We start from the raw sequence: 25020 nt of genomic DNA, 5'->3' as shown, positions 1-25020 counted from the left end.
AACTTAATATACCCTGTTCAGGGTATAAAGACACCAGAAACAAAATTTCATGGTAAAGCTGGTACAGGAAAGCTCCATTAAGATGTGTAGATATAAAAAATGGAGAATGGGCGTGGCGCCGCCCACTTGTGGGTGAAAACCCGTATCCAGAAATTAGTTGCCCAATTTCAACGAAATTCCGTCCGTAATTTTTTTTTGCCATTCCAATGGTATATCTTGATAAAATGGTCGAAATCGGTTCAGAATGACGCCTACTTTCCTTATACTAAAATTTTGAAGTCCATTTGATTCGTTGACTTAATTTAATTTATAAGTTAAGCAGTAGTAAAAATATCGGAACATAACTTTGCATAAATTCTGTATAAAAGGATCTATAATCGGACTAAAACTTTTCAAATGCCTCAGATAACGAAGATGGCTAATTTTTTTGCCGAAAATATCGGTAAATCTCATAGATATTCTAAAGGGATTCAAAGCAGATGTGTTTCTTATAATAGTGTGTCTCTGTGCTGAAAATGGGCGAAATCAGGTCAGATTTCCTCTAGCGCCCATATACCGCTTTTAAAATTTCCGGTAGACTTTATATCATATCTATTGGTTAATATGTGAGATATCAGCAAAATTAAGTCAACGTAAAATCTTGGGTATTATGTAGCTTGGTGGCAAAAATAGTTGAAATCGATCCAGGAGTTAACCCAGCCCTCATATACTATATATGATGATTTTCGTTATTCTATTGGACTTTATGCTGAATATGTGCGTCCAATTGTGTTATCTTAATACAATTATATCAATAAATTTCGAGAGTATAAAATGTTCGATTAAGTTAGCACTTCCTTACTTGTTCATGTTCTTTTTGTTCTGATTCATCTCTGTTCATTGATTAGCGTGAGACAAGATGTTTACAATAATATGATCTCATAAAGTAAACGACACAACCCACTTATGCAAGATGTTGTTTATTCCAATTTCATTGGACTCTATAATTTTTAAGCGAAGAACCTTTTTCATAGAAAAAGTTGTCAGATCAACTTTTGTGTTGTGCGTCGGGATACAAATATTCTATAGCATTAGCTAAAGAAATCTACGAGGTACAGGTGTCCTTATTTCATTCCGGTGTCCTTAAATAATTGCTGTTCCTCATATATGTATATGAGGTGGGCGTTAAACTAAAATGTAGCTTATTTTGTGTTGAGTATTTCTATAAAACATGCATTTAGTTCAATCAAATAATGTTGATTTAAAGAGCATTTAATAAACTTAAAATTTTTATTACAACTATGGTTACTAAGTAGATTAAATTATGTCAAGAAGAAGAAAAACAGTTTTCAATCGCTTTATTCAATACTGCATTGGTCTTTTATCTTCGTCTACTTTATCCAAGTTCTACAGAATGACATTGCCAATTCGCGTTTTTGCCGAAAAGTTCCGAAACAAAGTTTTACATAATATACATAGTACATAGGTATGAAATGTAAATAAGTAAAAATATTATTAATACTCATATGTTATATGTATATTTATATATATATTAACAACTAACTACTTTATAATGCCATGTTTACATTATCTAATTATCCATCAGCTCATGCCCACCTTCGCCTTCACAGCACTAAATAAATAACGCGTTTATTTACTACATACATACATCCAAATACATATGTATATATTATTAATAATGATATAGTAACTAGAGAATCTTATATATTCCATATTATCTGAAATTCGCTCAAACTGTTCCTCTCAATTATTTCCTTAAATTATTCTTTTGCTGATTAGAAATCACAATCAATAGCTTATCGATAACTTTGCTCGCCTGCTGCTGTTGCGTGATGAGCGCTTGCTTCAGTTCCTGAATTTCTTGCGTGAGGAATTCAATGCGTTCCGCATTTTCGTCGATTTTCGTCGTTAGCGTGTTAAAATGTACCGTTTCCATATCATTCATCGAATAGTTCTGCGTTTGATTGTCATTGTATTTGTTCTTATATTGCAAATAAGTCGCGGCAGTACCCTTCGCCGAAATTGTATGTCCGAAATGTTTTCGCATTTTTCCCACTTCGTAGGCCTTCATTAGTATTTCACGTGGTAAACGCTTTTCGCTGGGATTCAGCGGTTTCACGCACAACACGACGCGATAGGCCTGCGGAGATACAAGTGCCGTGTAGTGTAAGAGATTGCGTAGCCAGGGCGGTAGATAACCGTTGAAGAGTGCGGACTCTATGTAGGATATGAGTTTCGTTTGGCGCACTAATTTCGAGAGGCCTGCGGTCTTCTTCAAGCCTTGTATGTCGTGCACGGCAATGCCGACCAACAAGTTCATTAGTATGATTGTCACGAAGAGTAAAAAGAGCACAAAGGTGATCTGTGCGCTCACCTCTAATAAGAAAGGTGGATCCTTGCCATCAGGATCGTTGATCAACAACGAAAGATCTTGTTCGCCGATCATCATTACTAGTACAGTGATGAATCCCATGAAGGGGTTGGCGAATGAAGAAGATGAAGGAAAGATCACACAAAAGCTGATCGTGAAACCGATCAACATACACGAGTAAGCCATGAAGAGTTTCGCGAATTCACCTTGGACTCGTGTGTACATCGCCACATAGACATCGAAGACTGGCAATTGACCAATCATCAACATTAGATTTGTCCAACCCAACAACACCGCAAAAGCGCCTATGTGGTTCTGAAAGGTGTATGTCTTGTTCGTGTATATGTGGGAAATGATGAAGACACTAGTTATGACGAACCATTCCATAATGTTTTCCACCTGCGTCACATAGTGTTTGAACGTTGAATAACCGGTTATTCCGTAGAGTTTACGAAATATCTCAACGACTGTAATAGCGACCAGTACCCACCATTGCATTTCTATAACGAAGGGATTATTGCGCAGCATATCGCCGAGTATAGACTGCTTTTGACAGAGCTCTTGAGCCTGTATAGTCGTGTTATCATCCTTGCTACCGTTGTAACAATTATGTGCGAGTGCCGTGAGTACGTAGAGTGTGAGAAAGAGCACGAATGTGAAGCAGAAGATAAGCCGACCAACATAGTATTTACGTATTTTACCCCATTTGATGTACAAAAATGAGGAGCACAATGGATGCTCGAGTATTTCCTTCTGGCCTTCGTCCACAAATGTATTCAGGTAGCTTATCTCGCGCGGATGACAGTGTTGCAACAACTGGCGAAAGTCTAGTTCTAACTCAACCTCGCGATTAACCGGGTCCTGAGAGTGGTGCAACGTAATGGCGGCATCGAGCTTCTGCCGTATCATCGCCACCGAAGCGGGCGTCTTACGCGTGATGACATTCAAGGCCGAAGTGCCCTTCTTCGATTTCGTTGTCACATCTGCGCCGTGAAAGATCAGCATTTCTACGCATTGCGCCAACCCGTCGAGCGCAGCTAAATGTAAAGCGGTAAAGCCATAAATATCTTTGTGATTTACATTGGCACCCCATTGTATCAGTGTCTCGAGTATATCAAAGGCATTTTCCGATTTGCCGACCGCCGCATGCAAAGGCGTACGATGATCGAAGTCTTCGGCATTGGGATCGGCATTGCCGTTACGCAAAAGTGATTCGACACATTCGAGACTAGAGGTGCGCGCCGCCAAATGCAATGCTGTAAACCCGCGATGATTTTTCAATTTCGCATCTGCGCCCTTTGCTAACAGCAGATCGACACATTCCACATTGCCTTCATCCGCAGCCAAATGCAATGCTGTCGACTCCTTTTCCCGTATGCAGATTCGCACATTGGCATCGGCACCAGGTGCATTCAGCAACGCCTCCAAGCACTGCGCGTTACCTAAATCTGCAGCCAGGTGTATGGCATTGGTGCCATTCGGCTTCAAGGAATTCACATCTGCACCCTCCACAATGAACAGCTTCACGCATTCGAGCGCATTGGCGCGCACAGCACAGTGCAATAGACTCTCCTCACAGTTGGGTTTGTTGGTATCGATGGTGACAAGTGCACCATTGTTGATTAGAAATTTGGCCGCTTCGGCGGAATTTCCGAAGGCTGCACAATGTAGTGGCGTATAACATTTTGATTGTAGGTTCACATTCATAGACTGGCCGACCAGGAAACTTAGCGTCGATAGGCAACCGCTGAAGGCGCCCAAGTGCAAGGCTGAAAAGCCATTTTGGTCGCAGAAATTCAATTCGGCGCCAATGTCTAGGAAACTCTGCAGCAAGTCCCAACGTTTCAAGAATGCTGCCCACAAGAAGCTGAGATTCTTTTCGAGTTTCGACGCTGACTCGAAATGCGTTTTGGTATTGTCTTTAATCACATTGCCCTGTTCGATATCCTCTAGGAAACGCACACGTCCAGCTGTGCTCTTCATCTGATCGATCAGACTAATGCGCAGAGTGTCGTTGCATATTTGTACGCTTAGCTCGCTGGTGGGTTCCTCGAAGCTATCATACATGCTGGGCGCACTTTCGGCTGGCGGCGAGGGTCCGCACTCCATATACTCGAATTCACCGGGTGTCGGATATTGGGCCTCGATCATGGCGTCCACATTATTGTTGCGCCATCGTACCATTAAATTTGGCGGTATCGATTTGAATCTGTGAGAATAATGGTAAAGTTATCAGAATTAGGAGTTATTACATAAGTTTATTAAGCATATATCAGAAGAAGCTAGGCATCTAAAATATTAAAATACTATATACAATGCATGAATAATTGAAGCTGATGAAATAAGCAAAGCACACATGTTTCTATTTTCATTTTTAGTTTGTAGACAGCTCTCATTTGGCTAGATAAAGCTTCAATAACTAGCGAAACATATTTTTTATATATCATTTTACTGTCCACTTTTCACTTTAATTTGGTATTTTTTGCGATTCTTACATGCAATTTTTTGTTTTTAGCAAATCTTGAAAATATAGTTATGTATTATATAATATATTTAATTTCCTAAACCACTAACTAACTAATTGACTAATAATAGCTAATCACGTTGTTATTATTATTTTTTTTTAATATGCTGTTATATTAAATATTGCTCATACGTCCCGCTGTGTTCATTTAAATCATTTGTTTTCTTTTCTGAATGTAATTTAATGAAAAAAGTATACAGATTATAATTTCCTCAAATTTTATTTTTATTTTGTGCAATTTTATTTTTTTTTTAATATACAGAGGTAGTCAAAATTATTTACACATCGGACGTTTTTTTACAAGTTTCACACAAAAAGCTTTCGCTTGTTGCTGTTATTGTCGCAGGGTAACAAAATGCTAAAATATGGCTGAGAAATACGCAAATAAACTGAAGACTCGCAGTAGTCAAAAGTATTTACACACGGCGATTTAGCCTTTATCCTTGGATTTGGTTTGAGCAAAAGTAGTAATTTGATTCTATTGCATTCTTAACAACCTAACTCAGCCTTAAAATATAATACTTGGTAAATAAAATATCGAAAACAAAGGAATTATCGATTATAACTAGATTGGAGACTGTTACTAAGTTTAAGACTCGGGTTTAGGCTTCGGAGTTAGTTAAAATTTATAGAATTTGATGGAATACTGCTTATAATGTTATTAAAAAGAAGGACACGAAATATTACAAGGGCAATTTAAAGATAACTGGGCGGAAACCTGTGTTAACTCAAAGTGAATGCAGAATATTAGTAGGAACTGTCATACAAAACCCCACAATTAGTCCTCTTAATATTGCAGCATCATCGAATCAGCATATTGCATGAACAGCCAATGATGCTGCACTGCTAAGGACATTTAAGAATAGTAACATAAATACATACGTTGTGCATAAAAATGACCACTTCCGAAACAAAAAAAAAGCTTTATTTCCGAAACCAAAAAAAGCGATATGCCTCTCATTTGCCTTAAAATGCATCCTAAAGCCTGTCGTGGACAGATAAGGCTGATTTTTTGTTCCAGGGCTTCTTTAGTAAACGCTTTATGCATTTACCACGTGAGAAGAAGAATAATGCAGCTTAGACGCTAAATAGAGTCGGGAGTGATGATTTTTGATTTTTTTGATTCTTTGGGGAAATTTTCCTTACTTCTGTTTTGGAGATTTAGTACTAATTTAGTGACCCTAAATCATCCGGATATATCAGAATTCACATGACCATGCCATTGTAGTGGTCCGTCGGCCTTTTACAACTATTGACTACATTTTACAACAGCATAATGCTCCATTTCATGAAGGATCTTTACCTTCAAAAGTTTTAAATGAAGCAAATCAAGTTGACCTCCGCACAGCCCTGACCAAAACTTTAGTCAAACTGATTGGTATTTCGTTAAATATCAGAGGACAATTGATATAATAACCGAAATCGCCGAAATTACCGACATTTGGTCTAAATTAACAGTTAACTTAGCGCACAACTGGGTTGAATCATTTCGGACCATAAAGCAGGCTGTTATTGATGCCAATGGTAATGTAACCAATTATGAATTTATTGCCATAGAATAGGAACTTATACTGAACAATAAAATTTTAAAGTTATCATTAAATAGGAACAGGATAGTTCAAGTTGTGTGTAAATACTTTTGACGCAAAAAAAAATGTGTGTAAATACTTTTGACTACTCCGAGTCTTCAGTTCATTTGCTTATTTCTCCGCCATATTACCAGCTATTCTAGCCAAACCGACTTCATTCTCTCGGGAATGGATCAAGGTTTACAACAACATAGCATTTTGTTACCCTGCGACAACAACAACAACAAGCGAAAGCTTTTTGTGTGAAACTTGGAATAAAATGTCCGATGTGTAAATAATTTTGACTACCTCTGTGTATATTTTTTTGATATGTATAGTTGTGGCTTCATTACACTTCGACCGAACAAGTTTTAAAATATTTGTCCTTTGGGAAATATTTCAAATTCAATTGAACTTAATTGGCTTCATTGTATTATTTGCCTGAGACAGTCTATTATCTTGTCTATTTTCAGGTAAAACTCTTTTCTTCCTAAAAATATATTTCGAAAATTCAAAGATTATCCATTCACATTATTGCATTCTGTGAAAAATTCAGGATTTTAAATTGATCCTGTTGTAAGCGGAATTCGACTATTCTACAATGATATGTATTGATTTTTTTTGAGCGCGAAATTCGTTTTTACATTACTTTTATGAATATTATATCAGTGATATTATTGCAGGTGATAATGATTATATTCGAAATATTTGAGCCGAATTGTTGTCACAGGAAAATATAAAATATTTTGTCTGAAATTTAGACTTTCACATACAAATGAATTATAAAAAATATTTAAAAAGTACCTCGAAAATTTTGAAAAATTTAAATAGTTAAAAAAAATACACAAACTTTAAATTTAGTTTAAAAAATCGGTTTATTAATATTTTATTTATAAATATTTGAATTTACTGTTGCAATAGTTTTGTAAATATTGCTGAACTTTTTTCTCATTGGCGCAAATGTACAACTTCATTACTTAATGCGTTTAATAATATTTTCGCCACGCTGAACATTTATTATATATTTATAACTATGCACATATGTATGTACTTATTTGTTGTTGTTTTTGACAAATAATATTATTTAGCATGAAACTAATAATAGCACAATAAAAAATTAATTTACTTTATTTTAAGATTGATAATAATTTATATGGAATCAATTAGATATTTAAATATTTGTTATTTTTTGTTGTGAGGTTTCTTGTTTTTGTTTTTTTTTTTTTAATATTTTCTTCTGTTGATCCTTTATCATTACACTCCACGCATAGCTGTTCTCTTTGAGCTACGAACACTATTTCAACTATTAAAAAAAAAGTTTTCTATAATTCTTATTTTGTTTGCGCTTTAATTCCAACACACAACGCAATAAACACATTTAAATATTTTTTATTACATACATACATTTGCATCGTATTTTGTTCAAATGTCAATAAAATAAATTGTTTTACTTTTAAATATACATATTTTCAGTTCTGCAATCATATATATTTAACATTGCACACACACATAAACAATATGCACTTCACTTCCAACACCAAAACACCAAAAGACGAAAACAGAGAAAATATAAAATATCATAAATTCAAGCGCATACATAATTATTATTTAATTATCCGTTTCTTGCTTTTCAGCACTCAAACATAATCTTTCTTGTCAGCCACTAAATTATAGGCAAAGTCGAATTTAGAGCTCTAATATGATTTGCTAAATTCCACACTCTCTGGCGTCGAAGCATTGTTATAACAGCTCGTTAACTATAAACTAATTGCCTTAGCGCACTTGTTGTTCCCATTAATTTGATTCACATAACGCTATTCGATAGTATATAATAAGATTTTAAAGCAAACTCTACACTTTACGTAGCCAGATCCACGCATGCCGCCAGTTTGTGCTGAAATTTTCAAATCGCATCTCAGCTCGAGTGAAATTTTTCCACAGCCAAACTTTTGCATCGATGTTTCACAGTCGCGTTTGTGTTAGTGAGCCTACAAAAGTTTGCGTGTGTGTGCGTGCACACTTCCTTTCAAGCGCGCACTCGTGAACCGGCGAACACGACGAAGCGAATGCCACTGTCAAAGCGCGAAATTCACGCTACAGAAATAACTGTTTTTTATTTGTTTTTCTTTTTTCATCCCACTTCTGTCGCACAGAATCGAGCTAAACACACGAATGCATAGATCATCAACGCTGACAAAAAATCCGATTGAACTTAACTATATAGTACATATGTCACAACTATGTCATTTGCTCGTGCTTGCAACTAATTTCTTTGGTCACTTTTATGTGCAGCTTTTATTTTTGGCTTGTGTCGTATTAAAATATTGCGCGTTACCGGCATCAGCGCCACTCACTCACCGACTGACTGCCAAGTCCAGGTTGTACAAACAAACTGAAAACGATCGAAGCCACCGCTATCGTATTATAGCAGTGCGCATGAGTGTGGCGAGACTCTCGACATTGCTAGTATGAGATTTATTGTTCAGGTGGCTCGCTTAACGGCTAAACGGCTAAGCTGAGCTGGTCTGGGTGTGTGTACGGCGGCCGGCAGGCGGTGGCGTAGTGATCAAATGCGGTTGTGAGCGATCGATTGAAACGTCTCTACTCGTGTCTGCGCTGGCTGTTGACTAGTTGGGCTGGCTCCGCCAAGTATGCGTAGTCTGCACCAGAGAGGCTTGGCTCTTAGTGTAGTCCACAGTTGGTTGGCGCTAAACTCAAACACTACCATCTGTGACGCCGCGAAGCGCTTGTTGCCATAGACCAAAAATAGCATATCAAAGTCACCTTTATGAAGTAAACTAACTAAAGTTAATATTGAATGACGTTTTTGTTTTGATTTTATTCTAAGCAATTAGTGGATGTTTACGGCTTTGCACTTGTGCACAGTGTGCAAATTTTGTGGTTTAAAGTAAGGTTTTTTTTTCGGCAATAAAAATAATTAGAAAGTCGATTCTCTATAAATTTGCATTTTTGTGCAGATAATTTGTTTTGTATTTTATTGTTTGCAATTTTTTATTCACTTTTTATTGTGGTTGTGTTAGTGCCTATTATTTGGCACAGTTTTGCAATTTCATCGAAGTGATTTTTTATCACAATTCTTGATTGATGACTTAATACCTGGATTTTTATACAAACAAACATTTAAATTATTTTTCGTATATTTTTATTTTGTCATTCGCGTTATTATTGTAAAATGCAACAAAAACTCCCATGTAAGAATTAATGATAATTGAGGCGGTATGGTGTGTTCGTGTGCTGTACCCTCTGACGATCAAATTAATTGTCCAAATAAACATATATGTAAAAAGCACATTCATTAGTTTACTGCTATTTCCAGCGCTTTTACATACATTATAATACACGTTAATCATAAGATCATACAGCATGCGTCCAACAAAATGTGAACGATTCGAAATCCAGAAAATTCGATTTTAATAATTTTTTATGCTTTCCTTTCTGCTGCCTTAAGAACTGTGAATAATATATATTCGTCTACAATATTGCAATATTGTCCAAATAACATATAAATGTATTGCACGCTTTCTGACACACTCACCTGGCATTATTACCGGTCAATGGCTGTTCCAGCTCGCTTTTTGTCACCACGCTGATCGAGCGTGCCATACGTCGCGGTTTCGCAGTGCCCTCCTTGTAACCGAGATTCTCCATGCTAAATTATTTCACTTTTTTTAATTTTTGATTTATTTTATAATATTTTTTTGCGCTTCTTTATTGTTTATTTTTGCTTTGTTGCAAGCTCATGCAGTTCTTTATTTGAGTGTTTTACGTTTAACACATTTTTCTTGTAATATAGTTGGTGTTAGATGGCTTCTTTATTTCATAGCTGTAAGTAAAATAAATATTATAGAATTAGTTGAGGTTCTTATTTTCATCTTTGTTATTCAAAAATCATTTCTAGTTGTAGACTATTAATATTTTTTATTAGTTTTTTATATTAATTTTACATAAAGCTTTTGCATATCAGCAGATAATGCATTGAACATTAAGTTTTACTAAGTACAGCGGCGTTAGCACTTTCCGAGTTCATCAGGGGCAAATATAGATCTCCGAGGTTATTCATTATTACGCTCAGCGAAGACGTGTGCCTTAGCTTCTATTTTTAAGTTTAATGTTTATAATTTTATGTTGTTTTATAAGTTTATGAAATATTGTGCTGTTGTTTTGTTAAATATATTAATTACATTTTACAAAATCTTATACACAAAGGTCTAAATAATAGATGGAAAACATATTTTTTGAATTTTTTTTTTCAAAATGTGAACGTTTCACCGAATACAGCGATCTTCAAATTATCAAGTAGGTCGCAGTTTCGGCGTTTAATGAGAACAGTAGCAACGATCCGAACTTTTCAGCCTATTTGCTGCGATAATGAACTTGATAAAATAACATAAAAAAATTAAATCGATTTTTTTTATATCGATTTTGGACATTTGTGTCAACATTAACCCAACAAAATATTTGTAGAGATCTTTTTGCATCCCAAATTTATTCTTTTTTAATTCTAAGAAAAGTGCGGATGAGGCTCATCGAATGCTTTTGAATTCGTACGGTGAGGCTATTATAAGTAAAAAAAAACCTTAAATTTACAAAAAACAGTTTTATTTGGAGTTTATTTTTATAAATAATAATTACAATTTAATTGCAAATATTCTTAAAACCAAGTTTTCTAAAACTCCCAAAAAAAAAAATCCGCAATTGTTTGCATATAACAAAAAGTTACTCATACGCCGTGGGGAATATTCACTTGCAAGTGTAGCGAATTATTCTAAGAAAAGTGCGGATGAGGCTCATCGAATGCTTTTGAATTCGTACGGTGAGGCTATTATAAGTAAAAAAAAAACCTTAAATTTACAAAAAACAGTTTTATTTGGAGTTTATTTTTATAAATAATAATTACAATTTAATTGCAAATATTCTTAAAACCAAGTTTTCTAAAACTCCCAAAAAAAAAAATCCGCAATTGTTTGCATATAACAAAAAGTTACTCATACGCCGTGGGGAATATTCACTTGCAAGTGTAGCGAATTATTTCAACAACGTAAATTTTGCAGTTCTTATAAACTAAATTAAAAGTGCTGCACTTCATGGCAAAAACATAGGTCACATGCCGTAATTCAATACTTAATAATATATTTGTTTAGGTTTTACTTTATCGTAATTTTATTGTAAAAGCTTTGATATCGATTACGCGATAAACAGTTGTGGGCCTATTGCTTTGTTTGTCATAAAATCATACTCGCACATAAAACTGCATTTAGTTACGCATGCACATACATACATAACTGTATATTTATGTTGTGTTTGTGAAACTATTTGAGCACATTTGCACCGATCCGATCTATTTACCGCCAGTATTTGTTTAGACCTTCGTATTATTTTCAGTCATTTGTATATTATATGTTGCTGAAGGTTTTATATCACAGTTTTTTTCCAGAAATATAACATTTGATACTTTCCAAAACACTTTTCGCCATAAACGCTATGAACCCGCGGAAGTTATAAATTTCGCGAAAACTTGATGAAGTAACAACCTTCAACTGTAAACTGAGCAAACTAACATTGTATTTTGAGTTTATATTCAGTATATTCATTAGAAATTATTAAAAAGTTATTTCACTTATCTTGTTAGGCTGAAGAAAGTTACGTCACGTATTATCAGACATCAAGCGTTGAGAAAACATTGCTACAGCGACGGTGGAATTCCAAAACTTGCTCATCCGACATTTGATCAAAATTTTGTTTATCAACAAAACCAATGTAAATATGAACTGAGCACACAGTAATTAACCAAGCAGGAAAAGGCATTACAGTTTGAAGTAGACAGTTTTGAAGTCGGCGGGATTTGGTATATGGATATATAACCGATCCCTCTAGATGTGCTTGTAGATGTTATTGCAAATGTGCATGTTCGAATAAGGATTATTCAATCTGAGAATTTAGTTATTAAATTAATGCAGTTATCCTAATTAGAATACTTAATCTTCAAATCGGTCGTAACAATTTGTCGCACTTTCTGGTTTTTTTTTCCGTTTATTCTATTACGAATGTGTTTACGCTTGAACTAAAGTTTATTGACTGTTTTGGGGTTAACCATTAAACTCTATTCACAATCTTGGAGTTTACCTTAAACAATAAGTAACTTCAATTCATCTTAGATATCACTTTCTATTTGTTTTTAGAGGGAAAGCTCATGAATAGATGTAAAATTAAACTTACATATCCTTAAATCCCGATTAGAATATTTATTACAGTCGTTTTCGAACTTAAAATTATAAACTCGTGTTTGGTTAGAACGACGGAAAAATTTTGATAACTAAAATGGCTTCGCAGTATCTCGTACAATTTAGTAAAATGTTCAAAACTCAACCGACAATATTAAATTTGACAAAAAATTTAAGTTTAAGTTTAACAGTTTTTGCTCTTCTCCCGAGTACAACTTTAAAATCCTATATTTCTCATATTTCTTTCAAAAAATTCTTCATATTCACAGTGCTTATGTCACTAGATCTACCCCACACTATCATTTGTTGATTTTTAACGTTGCAATATTGTATACTTTATGCAACAGTCAACGAGTTTCTCATCTTTAATATCTTATTCAAACATCGCCATTGGCATGTATATCCAATAATCATACCCATCTTCACTGCCATGCAGGAGTTTGTGTGCGTAGTACTGTTGTAAGTTTGGCGTTAACACGCGTGTGCTTTGGCCAGTACTCCGCTCGCTGTGCCGCAGCATTAATGTGTGTCTAATTTATCACCACCGCACCGTCGGCATTGCATGTTTACCCAGCACACAGGTACATATTTGCGCATCTGTCACTCAAATTAAATCAGTAAATACATAGGAATATATGAGATTACATACATCTGTATATATATATATGTACATATTTATATATACCGAATTGTGTGTGTTGATAAGTTGGTCAGGATTTGGTTTTGGTATCCAAATCATCCGCTAAATTTGTCAGCAGAAACGTTTTAATACATATGTGTTTCAAATCACCATAGTAGTTTTCATGATTTCATGATTAAGATCGTGTTTAATAGTATAATAATAATATATTCACTGTCACTGACCATATGGAACCTTCTGAATTACAAATACCGAGAGCTTATATTATTCCAACCAGACAGTGGGGTTGGAAACTGAGAATCACAAGTAGCCAAAATATGTCAAGTCATTATGTTTGAGTTAGGATACCGGTTCCTATCATAGATATTCATACATCTTTGTAAATCTGACAATTAGTTTGTTGTTTTTATTGTCTAACCAAAGACGGGAAAGGTCCAATATTTGTTTATGTTAAGGCATCTGTTTCCAGAAAGGACTATTAGAACCTTCCGAAAATTGTTTTTCAGAATTCGTTATGAAATGGCGAAATTCAATACACTCATGAAACCGTTCGCAAGATTCGTACATCCATATAGAGAATGGTTTTGAAAATGATTTCTGAAAATCTACAACAAACTTTAACATTCAACTCCATTCATTTGAGTTTACTATCTTTATGTATATTTGTAATTCTTTATTACAGTATTATATCGACATATTTATTTTTGAGGTTATGGAGAAATTTATTTTCGAGATTAAATAGACCTTCAAGTTAGGTTATTGAAATGCAAGTTAATTACAGAGACCACATTTCAACTGTGTCCATTGTTCTTTAGTTCAAAATCATTCAAAGTGACTTGATAATTAATCAAATTAGTATTGACGTATCTTCTCTGTCTGACATGTGCAATTTATATTGTTGCGCTTTTTGTATGTATTCAATTAATTTTGAAGCGACAAAATATCTACAAAATTTGCTAAGCTGCAAATTCTTTTTTTTTTGTTTTATTATTCACCAATGCCAAACAAGTTACTAAGTTAAAACATATTTTTAATTTGCTGAGACATGTATAAATTAAAACAAAAAGAAGTTTAAAAATTGCATAAAGGTGTATATTTTATGCATTCCTGAAAGATATTAGACCAACACTACATTAATAATTTTTGAATTATAATGGGTTTTACTCTAAATCTAGAGATATATAGGTTTTCAATACAATTGATCTGTATATAATTGAGAAACCAACTAACTGCCATACAGCTACATTTATTCTTAACATGTGCACATTATCCCTATACAAATTGAACACCCTTTATTCACCGCATTGATAGTGGCGTGAACGTTTTTTCATCAGTTGATATCAAAGTACGATCATTGATCGTATGCGAAATCGGCTTTTGTTTACGAGTAGCACATACAAAATAGTTTGTAATAGTTAAAGTGCAAAACAATAAAACAATCTTACTACATTTATTATTATAAATGTTGCTGCAATTTTCCCAAAATACAACAATTCCATTCTAAAGTCAAAAACATATATACGTATGTATGTATACGACGATGACATCAAAGCACATTTTGTAGTTCGGCAAAGAATGAGTGACTCTGTGTAAAACCTGGAGCCATAACCGTTACTCGCGCGTAAACTCGGTACTTCATTATACATTTATTTATATTTTCTAAGTGTGTGTATGTACTAGTAATTGTATGTATGCAGTTTAAATAAAATTAGAAATGTTTTCTTTTTTCGCAAAGCATTTGCTGGAAAGAGTACGTACATTAAAGAAAAATAAATTAAATCAGCACAAAAAAATTCTCCGTTCGACCCGAGTACGCTCATAATAAATAAACTTGCTAAATTCACGAATGCGTCAACTATTCCATTTGTTCCATGATCGTGATCTTTCTCGTCTCAGCTCGCGAATAAACACAATTGTCACATCAATCTCAATCTAAAAGAGTTTGTTTTCTTTGCCCCTTTAAGCTATAAACGGGCGTGATTTTTGTGAGTACAAAAAATAATGTGAATTCTTTCAAATTTCAAACGGGCGTTGCGATTGTTCGAAAAACGCGCATTTGCAAAATGGAAATCTCTTCGGGGAGTGTGAGGATCGCAGCACCACAACGCATACTTATGTAGGTCAAAGTTGGGTTAGTGTGTCTGTTCTGTGTTTGTTGCCCGGATTTTTGCATTTTTGCCCACAAGTTTCTTTGAAAAGAATAAATAAATTTCCTTAAAGAAAGTCGAAGAGGAATCATCCTAACACTTCCTCCTTCAACGTCCAGCATTCGCCAGAATAAAGTGAAAACACCTCGGTTGGTACACCTTCGGCGAACCCAGCGAAGTGTCTTGGCGACCCGTAAGTAGTATTTGGGTGACATAAAGTACCGTCGATGATGTCTAAAAGAGATGCTCTGTAGATGCGGAGATCTACCCCTGTAACCAAACCTAACCTATGAGTATATTGGAAATGTATGTACATCTGTATGTTGATATTTGGTCACTACATGAACACACTTCAAACAAATGGAACAACGCTATTAGTGGGCCTGGGCGACTTACTTTCCACAAACGACATTCAGCAATAGTCTTTCCTTAGCAAAGATCATTTAAGAAGGCAATTATTGCTTTAATGAGACATGTGAACGCTCTGCTCGGCGTCTTTCTGGTTTCGTCATCTATCATGGAACTTGCCGGCTAGCGCCGACGGAAATGTCGGCTTTTCCTATTTATGTGCACATAATAATAATAATAAAATCTTCGAATATGTGTTTTTTGTTGCTGTAGCTTGGCGGCTTTGACATTCAGTGCTATTTTGACCCTTACACCCTGCGTCGTCCTCGAAGAAGTTTTACTGTTTATGCGTCATTTTAAGTACGAGTACATATGTTTGTATGTATGTTATCACATTTTACATATAGATCTAGTCATCTAAGTATATATGTATGCATGCCGACAATGTAATTTCGTTTTTATATTTCTCTTTCCTGCTTGTTTATCCATGTGCGTCAGGTCGCCATTTTGTTGTTGTATGCACCTTAGGCTTCGTTATTCTATTGTAGTTGTTGTTATTTTGGTTGTTTTCATTGCTTTTGTACTCGTTGCTTTTATTCAATTATAATTTAAATCAATTGTAGCTTTTTTGCTACACAAAATGCGCGGATTATTGTTCTTCTTCTTCCCCTGGCGGCTCAACTGCCTTAATGCGCTGATCGCTCAGACGCCGCTTCGGCAATTTGGCTCCACGTTTAGTTAGTTTGCATTCTACAGACTTAACTCTCTGCACTTCTAATATCTTGCGCTATTAATAAAAGTGTTTTTTTTTTTTATGACGGCGCCCTTGAACCTGAGACGCATAATATAAAATAGACATACAGTTATTCACCGTTATCTATATCTAGGCGTGGTCCGCACCACTTTCATCCTTGTATAGAGAACAGTACTTATAAACCCACATTATTATTGTGGTTTCATCAACGCCCTTGCTTTGTGGCCACCCTAATCGACTTAACTGTACAACTACGCGCTATTCTTAATCTTAGCGCTGTACAAATTAAAGGATAATGCAATTGCATACAGTTCTATTTCCATTACGTTGCATTTGTTTGCATTTGTTGTCTTGATTGCACTTGTTCAGTGTTGTTAATGTAATTGCACAATAGAGCAGATTTATTAGGTTAAAATCGCTTAGAATTGTATTTGTATTCTACTTTGTGTGGCATTCTTGAAATGGGTCAAAATGTTGTATTCATTTAAACTGTACGTGAATAAAGTATTGTTAATTGATTTTCCAACAAGTATTGTTAATTGATTTTCCAACAAATGGTGGTCTTTGGACTTATTCAATGACAAACGTATTCAGCGCTAAATGCAACTGTGTGTTATATGTTTTATTTGGCATGATGTGATAAAAGATAGTGTAGGTAACCAAAGAAAATTATCAGATCTCGAGTTTTACGAAGCAATGTGACCTTTTTGCAGCCTGATAGTCGACCTATATACTTTATCCCGTTAATAACTATCAACCGCGTGTAATTCCTTCAACAATCTTTTGACACTATAACTGAGAGTTAATGAAATATGATTGGGTACATTTAATTGTTAATTTATTTGGACATGAACCAGAAAATTGTATTCAATGCAAGATTACTCGGCAATTTTGAGGAAAATACAACATATCTCAAGCTTTTTGAAGTTGTTCGAGCACGTAATAAACGTGCCTTATTTTATACATTATACATTTATTTGACGAAACCAGCTTATATACTTGGTTATTATAATCAAGTCTCTAGCATTGAATATATGTTTCCGGGTTCATTAGTGAAAAAAGTATTTTTAAATTAAACTGTTATCAATCAATATGTTCATACCTGGAATTTTTCAGCATTAAAAATGTAAACTTAGTACCTAATAACTTTCTTTCCCACTCAAAGGTCGTATTGCATTTTCGATCTCGAAAATTTTTACTTATACGCTTTCTTCTTTTGAACTACGTGCTTACAGATCTGTCTATCTGAAGAACTTAGCCTACTTACCTTAGATACTCATACAATATTGATTTTAGCGCTGATTTGTGTGAGAAGGTCACAGTATTTCATTTTAATCTACATAAATGTAATAGAGAGCTCTACAAAACTTGTTTTTAGCTCAGCTCACCTGAGGAATTTATTAGCAGACCGTGTAAATTTTTATGTTATGTGTAAACCTTTTATTAGGTCCTCTTCTAACTATGCTTACTTTAACCTTTCATTAAAAATGTAAACAATTGTCTTTTTTTGCTGTCTCAGCAATTCTTTGCTCAACTACCGGAAAAGATAAACAGATAGTCAAACGTGTTTTACGTGGAATTTTTTTCTGCCATAATTCTCAATGAAGTGTAAATCCATGTGAGGCGACGTATGCATGTAATATATTATTTAATTTTTTTATGTTGTTGTGGAATTTGCTTGCTGTCTCAGATTGTATTCAAAATCGCGAAGGTTGTTTGTATACTTTTGTTGTTACAAATTGATAAATTATTTGTTTATTTTTTTGGCACAGGAATGCCTAACGCTTGCGAATTGTATTGTGTTTTTAGCGCAGAATTTTAAGTGAATTTTTACTACTTCGTTAATAACTATAATTTTATTTTCTATATTTTTCGATAAAAATGAATTTTTAGTGAAATTATAAGTCGTGAATTTTATTATATTATTAAAAAAAACTTACAGTTATTAGTTAGTTGTCGTAATATTATTGTTTTCGTTATTTTTTTTAAATTGAATTCTTAGAAAATATTTTTAATATATATTTTTTCTCCATTCAAGTGAAGGTGTGATAAAATGAGAGGAACTTTTTTTATTGGGAACATTTTCCTATAGATATTTAAGTTTTGAGTCAATTGTCACAGATCTTCTAATTTTCAAATTAAAAGTAAAATACATTGTAACCTCTAAGTAGTAAGTAAGTAAGTAGTAAGGCCATACCAGCCAAACAAAAATCATTAATCTCTATGGGTAAAATTTGAATAAGATAAACTTTTGGCTTGTTCTATAAAACATGGCAACGATTCACAGGAATGCTTGAAACTTCCGCAAACATAATATAGATGGTATGCTTCTTATTTTGAAAATAATTCGTATTCCTTAAGAACCAAATATATTGAAATCAAGAAGATAAATCGCTGATAGAAATTCTGAACGGGATTACTTGGTAGGTCTGGTAAACACAGTATATGCTTTTTCAGTGAAGATGTCAAAAAATATATTTAATTTAAACTAAAAATTTAAAACATATTTCAAATTATTACATTAAATTTTCGAGAATAAACTTTAAAATATCTGGATTTTGAAAAATATACATCTCAAGTTCTTGTTCGAAGTAAAGCAATAGTAAATAAAAGGTAACTTGAAAGAACCAAAAACATAGAATGAAATTAAAAAATATACTTAGATATCAATCACCTAATTAGAATCAATTTCAAATTTAAAATATTTCTGGCCAAAATACACTAATCTTTTATCTCACATATGTCATTAAAATAAAATGTATGGTTATTATTTTTTTTATTTATACTTAAAAAATTATTTCCGTTTTTAGTTCTAGAATTACTTGATGTAAAATTTTCAATATTAATGACTTTTTTTGAAATTTTTCTTCCACTAGTATTTCTGTTATTTATTTTATTATTTTTATCTATTATATATGTTCCTAAAATATATTATTTATGCAAGTGCGTACAATACTTGGTTTACTCTTCGTGTAACTCTCGCACATCACAATATTTTGAATGCAACTTCCTTGTTAACATTTTTAATTAATTGACGTTTGTTCTAAATCACTTTATCGATGTTATGAGCTTGTACATTGTCATCGAATAATTTCAAGCTACCTATGTAGGTATGAATCATATTTTTGGTTTATTCCAAACTTTTCGCAATAATATTCACTATCAGCAAACAGGTTTTACTGACATCCGAAGGATATTTTTATGCTTGTGTGGTACTAGTCCTCGTTTGTTGTTCGCGCCGCGACTTTTCACTTCGAACAGTGATCTGCTGTTATGGCGCGATTATCTGAAAGTCTATAATCAAGATGATGGTGTTGATCCTCGTCGTTGTCGCTCAACTCGTGTATACATCTCGTTAAAGTAAACAAGCACACGAGCACGCACCACAAAACCACCCACTCAGCGCATTGCTCTTCTTCACATCCACACACATAAATAATAGCGAATATTTTATTTTATCTGTTTCAAAGTGTCAGCTTTGACTTATCAACTGTGTCTTCGCCGCCATTACACTCGCATTGTGCGCTTTAGTCTTTAGTAACTGAGACTCTTAAGACGCTCTGATGCTGACGACACTGGTGTATTTTAGTATCTGTGTATAAGTAACGCGGCATTTTAAATAATTATTTTTTCACATAGACGAATGCCGGTTGTCTTCTACTAAATTATAAATTAAGCTTTGGCTTCGTTCAAGCGCAACTTTAATTTTATTTAAAGAACCGAAAGCAATTCGTTAAGCGGATCAAAATACTAGATGCATATGTTATTACAAAGTGTAGTCTGCATATACAAAGGTTGGTAAGTTAGGGTTACTAAAAACGTGTTAAAAGTCTTCAATTTCCACAATATTTAGACTAAAAAGATTTCCCATATATTTCAGAAAATTCATATGTAAATTAATTTTTTAAATCTAACTCAGTCTACCAAACTGAAATCGTATCAACTATAAGAATGTAATGTTGTTTAGATAAGAGACGAAAAAACATCCCTCATATTTACATATAAGTTAACCTCTTTTGACTCATCCATACACCCACACACGCACGAGCGCATGTTAAGTAAAAAAGTGAAGAACTTTGAAGCGAATAAAAAAGAAAAACTTTAGGTTTATTAGATCTCATTACTAAAGCCAAGATATTCCAGTGGATTTTACGATTTTGTTTATCGATATTATGGCGCATAAATTAACAAATCTTGTTTCTGCAAACAACTTTATTGTCTAGTTTAGCGTCTATGTTCATCTTGCACGTATGCGTGAAATATATTTGATGTGAAATTCGTTTGTAAAGTCATCATACGTACACATACATATACCCAGTAACGGAATCAACTAAGTAGTATAAACTACTTTATTGTACAACTATTATTAGTTGCAAACTCAAGAAGTCAAACGATTGTCTTTTTACCAATAACTGATATATTTAAGGTGTTTATATCCCACCAATAAACAGTTACACTCATATTTATATTATCAGGCATATATCTTCATATTCGTTGTTGATTGCTTGAAAAAATATTGACTGCTCGGCGTTGACTTGCTCTCTTTCTAAATAAATTTTCCAATAAATTGATTTAACATTTTTAATTCGATATATGTATGTACATATATCAGAAAATTCTACTTGAGCTCGTTATAGACTTGAAACAGACTACTTGAACATGAAATATAGCAATCTCCGACATAACATATAAACATTTTACTTATTTGATAAACGTTCAATATTTTTTAACCAGATCGAATTCATGCAGTTCACGCTACCTGTATAGTTTAATATTTCTCACTAGTTCAATTTGAGACAGGTATTTTAAGTTTTAAACTAGCATAATTTATTGTAAATTCACTATCGGCATATGTATGTGAACTTAGTCTCCTTAGACTGATGGTAGCTACCAACAACTATCGTTTGATGAAGCCAGTCATTTTACTGCCTCTCCACATTATGGCCAGCATCTTTCATTTCATCTCTGGCTACCAACTAACAACTTAGCCAGTTTATGACCCAGACACCAGTTTTGTGCATGTTAAAGATTTATACATGAACACTTTTGCCGGTTTTCCCCTCTTTTTATGATTTTTTTGTGTGTATTTATAAACTTTTGTCATTGATTAATTGGCTTAATAAGATTTGTGTATTTAAGTATGTTGGCTGAAATGTTGTATTATTCGCTTGAAATACATACATACATAGTTAACAACAACATTTGGGGTGGGCAACAACAGTTGACAAATTTGATTGCCAAATTCGCACTGCTCAAACATTTTTTGATACATATTAGTATGCACAGCAATCGGTGGATCAGTGGCAGCTAAAACAGTGTACAGTTCACAGTTTTGACATATTTTCACGCTCGTGATACGAGTGCTTACTGCAACTGAAACTTGCGTAAAATCATAGCAATGTAGAATTCAAAATATTTGTGGCTTGTTTTACAATTCTATTTTTTATTTTTACTGCATTTCATATATAAACACTTCGAGCCCAATAAGCTATAGAATATTATTACTATAAATTATCGGCTGTCAGATACGGTATGTGTATTGCTTACAGAGTAGCTTTGAAGCTGCGTTATTTCCGAAAATAATTGTCGAAGCAGTCACATCATGCATACTTGCACAATTTCGAAAAACAATATTAATTCCCATAACGGAAATCAGCTGTTAACTTTTTAAAATGTAATTTTATATTAAGCAAGTAAGGAAGGGATTAGTTCGGTTGTGACCGAACATTTTATACTCTCGCAATTTATTAATTTAACTTTATTAATATAATACACAATTTGACCCACATATTCGTCATATATATGGTATAAAGGTTATTTAGGTTAGAAACTTCACTAGTGCTTACTTTACATATTATAAAATAAACCATTCAGGTCGACTTCAAAGTTCTGGTATATAGGAAGTGAGCGATTTGTCCCATTTTCACAACATATTATTGGGATGTAAGGAAAATATTATACAGTTAGACGGCCGAAAAAAAGTGAATTTTCCAGAATTTTTTCTGAGAAAACTTTTTAATTTATTGATCCAAAAATTTATACACATTTAAGACTTAGTACTAGTAAAAATATTTATTTGAAAAAGAGCTACAGCTGATCTCCACGAGCTCCTCTCAAAAAAGACGTTTTGCGGTGACCACTATATCTCGGAACTGGATCATTTGAAATTAAAAAACCAAACAGATTTCGTTAAAATAATGTTAAATCTAATGATTAATCGACTGAATAAGCAAAATAAAATTTTTTGACAAAATGGCGGTTTCTCAAAAAAAAAAAATCGATTCTTCACCGAAAAAAATTGTTTATAAAAAAAAAATATTTATCGGAGAGAAAAAATCTTCGATTAATCATTAAAAAATATATTTAAGAAGGTCGTGTTAAAATTTGAGACTAATTGGTCTAGCCGTTTTCGAGTAATGTTGATCACCGACTTTCAAAACACCTTTTTGAGAAAAACGCGTTTAAAGTTTGTACTTGTACTTCCAAGCACTCTGAAACGCTTTTTCAAATTTGCTTGTAACTTTGAAAATATTCACCGGAACGATATGAAATTTTCTGTGTGTATTCTTAAATATATGTACATTAAGAAAGTGAAATAAAAAAAAATCGATTTTTTGAAAATTCTAACTGTATATAACCCCTTAAAGCATTTTGAGTAGTTTCCAACATAACCTTTGTATGGGAGGTGGGCGTGGCTATAATCCGATTTCTTCCATTTTTGGACTCTATAAGGTAGTACCTAAAAGAAACGACTCTTGAAAGTTTCCGAGATTTTAGTGTTTACGAGACATGTACAAAAAACTTAGTAGGGGAAGGGCCACGCCCAATTCTCCAAAAAAATTGCATCCAAATATGGCCCTTCATAGTGCGATCTATTGTATTAATTTTATTTCCATAGCTTTATTTATGGCTTAGTTATAGCACTTTATGTGTTTTGGATTTTCGCCATTTTGTGGGCGGGGTAATGGTCCGATTTTGCCCATCTTCGAGAGCAAGCCAAGAAACAAGTATGCCAAGTTTCATCAAGATATATTAATTTTTACTCAAGTTACAGGTTGCACAGACGGACGGACGGACGGACAGATAGACATCCGGATTTGAACTCCACTCTTCGCTCTGATCACTTTGGTAAACATAACCCTATATCTAACTCGTTTAGTTTTGGGTGTTACAAACAACCGTTATATGAACAAAACTATAATACTCTCTTAGCAACTTTGTTTCGAGAGTATAAAAAAGAAGTTAAATAAGAATCACAACATCAAAAAAAAAAAAACTTCTTAATAAATTAAATTAGTTCGGCAAATTTCGTTTGTATTGCTGCTTACCTGGCTACTAGAAAGCTATATAGTAGGGAAAATAAGTTGCTGACCCTTGTAATACAAACATTGCCGATAAGTTTTAAGATCACAGAAGTACTGTACGCTGTGCTTTGAATTTCGTTTTTTCGATCGAAATAAATCTAAGATGAAGACAAGCTGTTCGAATAACTTAAACCAAAGAGCGACATATTTAAGGAAATAATTTTGAGTCGTAGTACGAATTCCATGGTTTTCCTTGGCTACATCTCGCCAAACTACACAATTCAGTAAAAATCAATTGAAAAGTACAACAAAACCAACACATTGTATTCTAAAATATTTTCTCTACTCTACTTTGAGCTAAAAATTAGTAACTAAAACTTTTTTTGTAAAGTTGGTTTTATCTGGTTTCACTTAAAGATTTAGAACGATTTCTTAGTTGTATATACATATATACACCTGTATGTACATATTCAAGATATCCGGTAATGTTGCTAAATGGTCTTATTTTAAATAAGTAAATTGGCGGCCTTTTGTTTAGAAATTTAGTAAGCAATTATATTTACAATATTTTATAAAAGAATAAAAAAGTATTTTACGATTCCAAACTTGTATTTCAAAAGTATACACTTTATGATGTAAAGATATTCCGGAGGAGATGAATGTATTTAAGTTAATATTGGCCCGGTCGTTTTTCCCGTTTTTATATGAATAAAGGCTGCCGTGTGCCACTTATCACTTATATGATTACACACATACATACTTTGGGTACCTTTTAAACCTTTCCTGTCGATATAAACTATTGCAACAGTTAATACAGTTGAACTTCCATAACTCGAACTCTTGAATTGGCAATAGAGGTAAAATTTCATACAAATTACCTTCCATAATTCGCAGTCTCTCTAACTCGAAGTTTTTGTGAATTATGGTGATTCGAGTTTGAGTAGTTCAACTGGAAGATATGCTACCATTTTTTGTTTTTAAATAGTATAACTAATAATATATAATAAACAAGTAAGGAAAGGCTAAGTTCGGTTGTGACCGAACATTTTATACTCTCGCAATTTCTTTATTTAATTTTGCCCGATGTTGCCTATAGGCAACATTGTACTTACCGGCTTCTAA

The 25020-nt window shown here is 33.6% G+C and overlaps 2 protein-coding genes across 3 annotated transcripts in view; one reads left to right on the top strand and one right to left on the bottom strand.

The window, feature by feature from the left end:
- Window positions 1–25020, top strand: part of LOC105213604 (28S ribosomal protein S9, mitochondrial) — a 32173-nt gene that overhangs the window by 2518 nt on the left and 4635 nt on the right. The window lies entirely within an intron of this gene.
- LOC105213603 (transient receptor potential channel pyrexia) lies at window positions 1321–19834 on the bottom strand. 2 transcript variants are annotated; one of them, XM_011186538.3, is made up of 3 exons: window positions 19546–19834; window positions 10020–10307; window positions 1321–4580 (listed from the first exon to the last, which is right to left on the bottom strand). In XM_011186538.3, the coding sequence occupies exons 2-3, from the start codon at window positions 10130–10132 to the stop codon at window positions 1748–1750; spliced, it is 2946 nt and encodes a 981-aa protein (XP_011184840.1). In that variant the 5' UTR covers window positions 10133–10307; window positions 19546–19834; the 3' UTR covers window positions 1321–1747. The 2 variants fall into 2 exon arrangements, with proteins under 2 accessions (XP_011184840.1, XP_011184845.1); XM_011186543.3 differs by lacking the exons at window positions 10020–10307; window positions 19546–19834 and adding an exon at window positions 8319–8685.

The sequence above is a fragment of the Zeugodacus cucurbitae genome, chromosome 2 (assembly GCF_028554725.1).
Source record: "Zeugodacus cucurbitae isolate PBARC_wt_2022May chromosome 2, idZeuCucr1.2, whole genome shotgun sequence".
NCBI classification, from domain to species: Eukaryota; Metazoa; Arthropoda; class Insecta; order Diptera; family Tephritidae; genus Zeugodacus; species Zeugodacus cucurbitae.
This window is presented reverse-complemented; position numbering and strand designations above follow the sequence as displayed.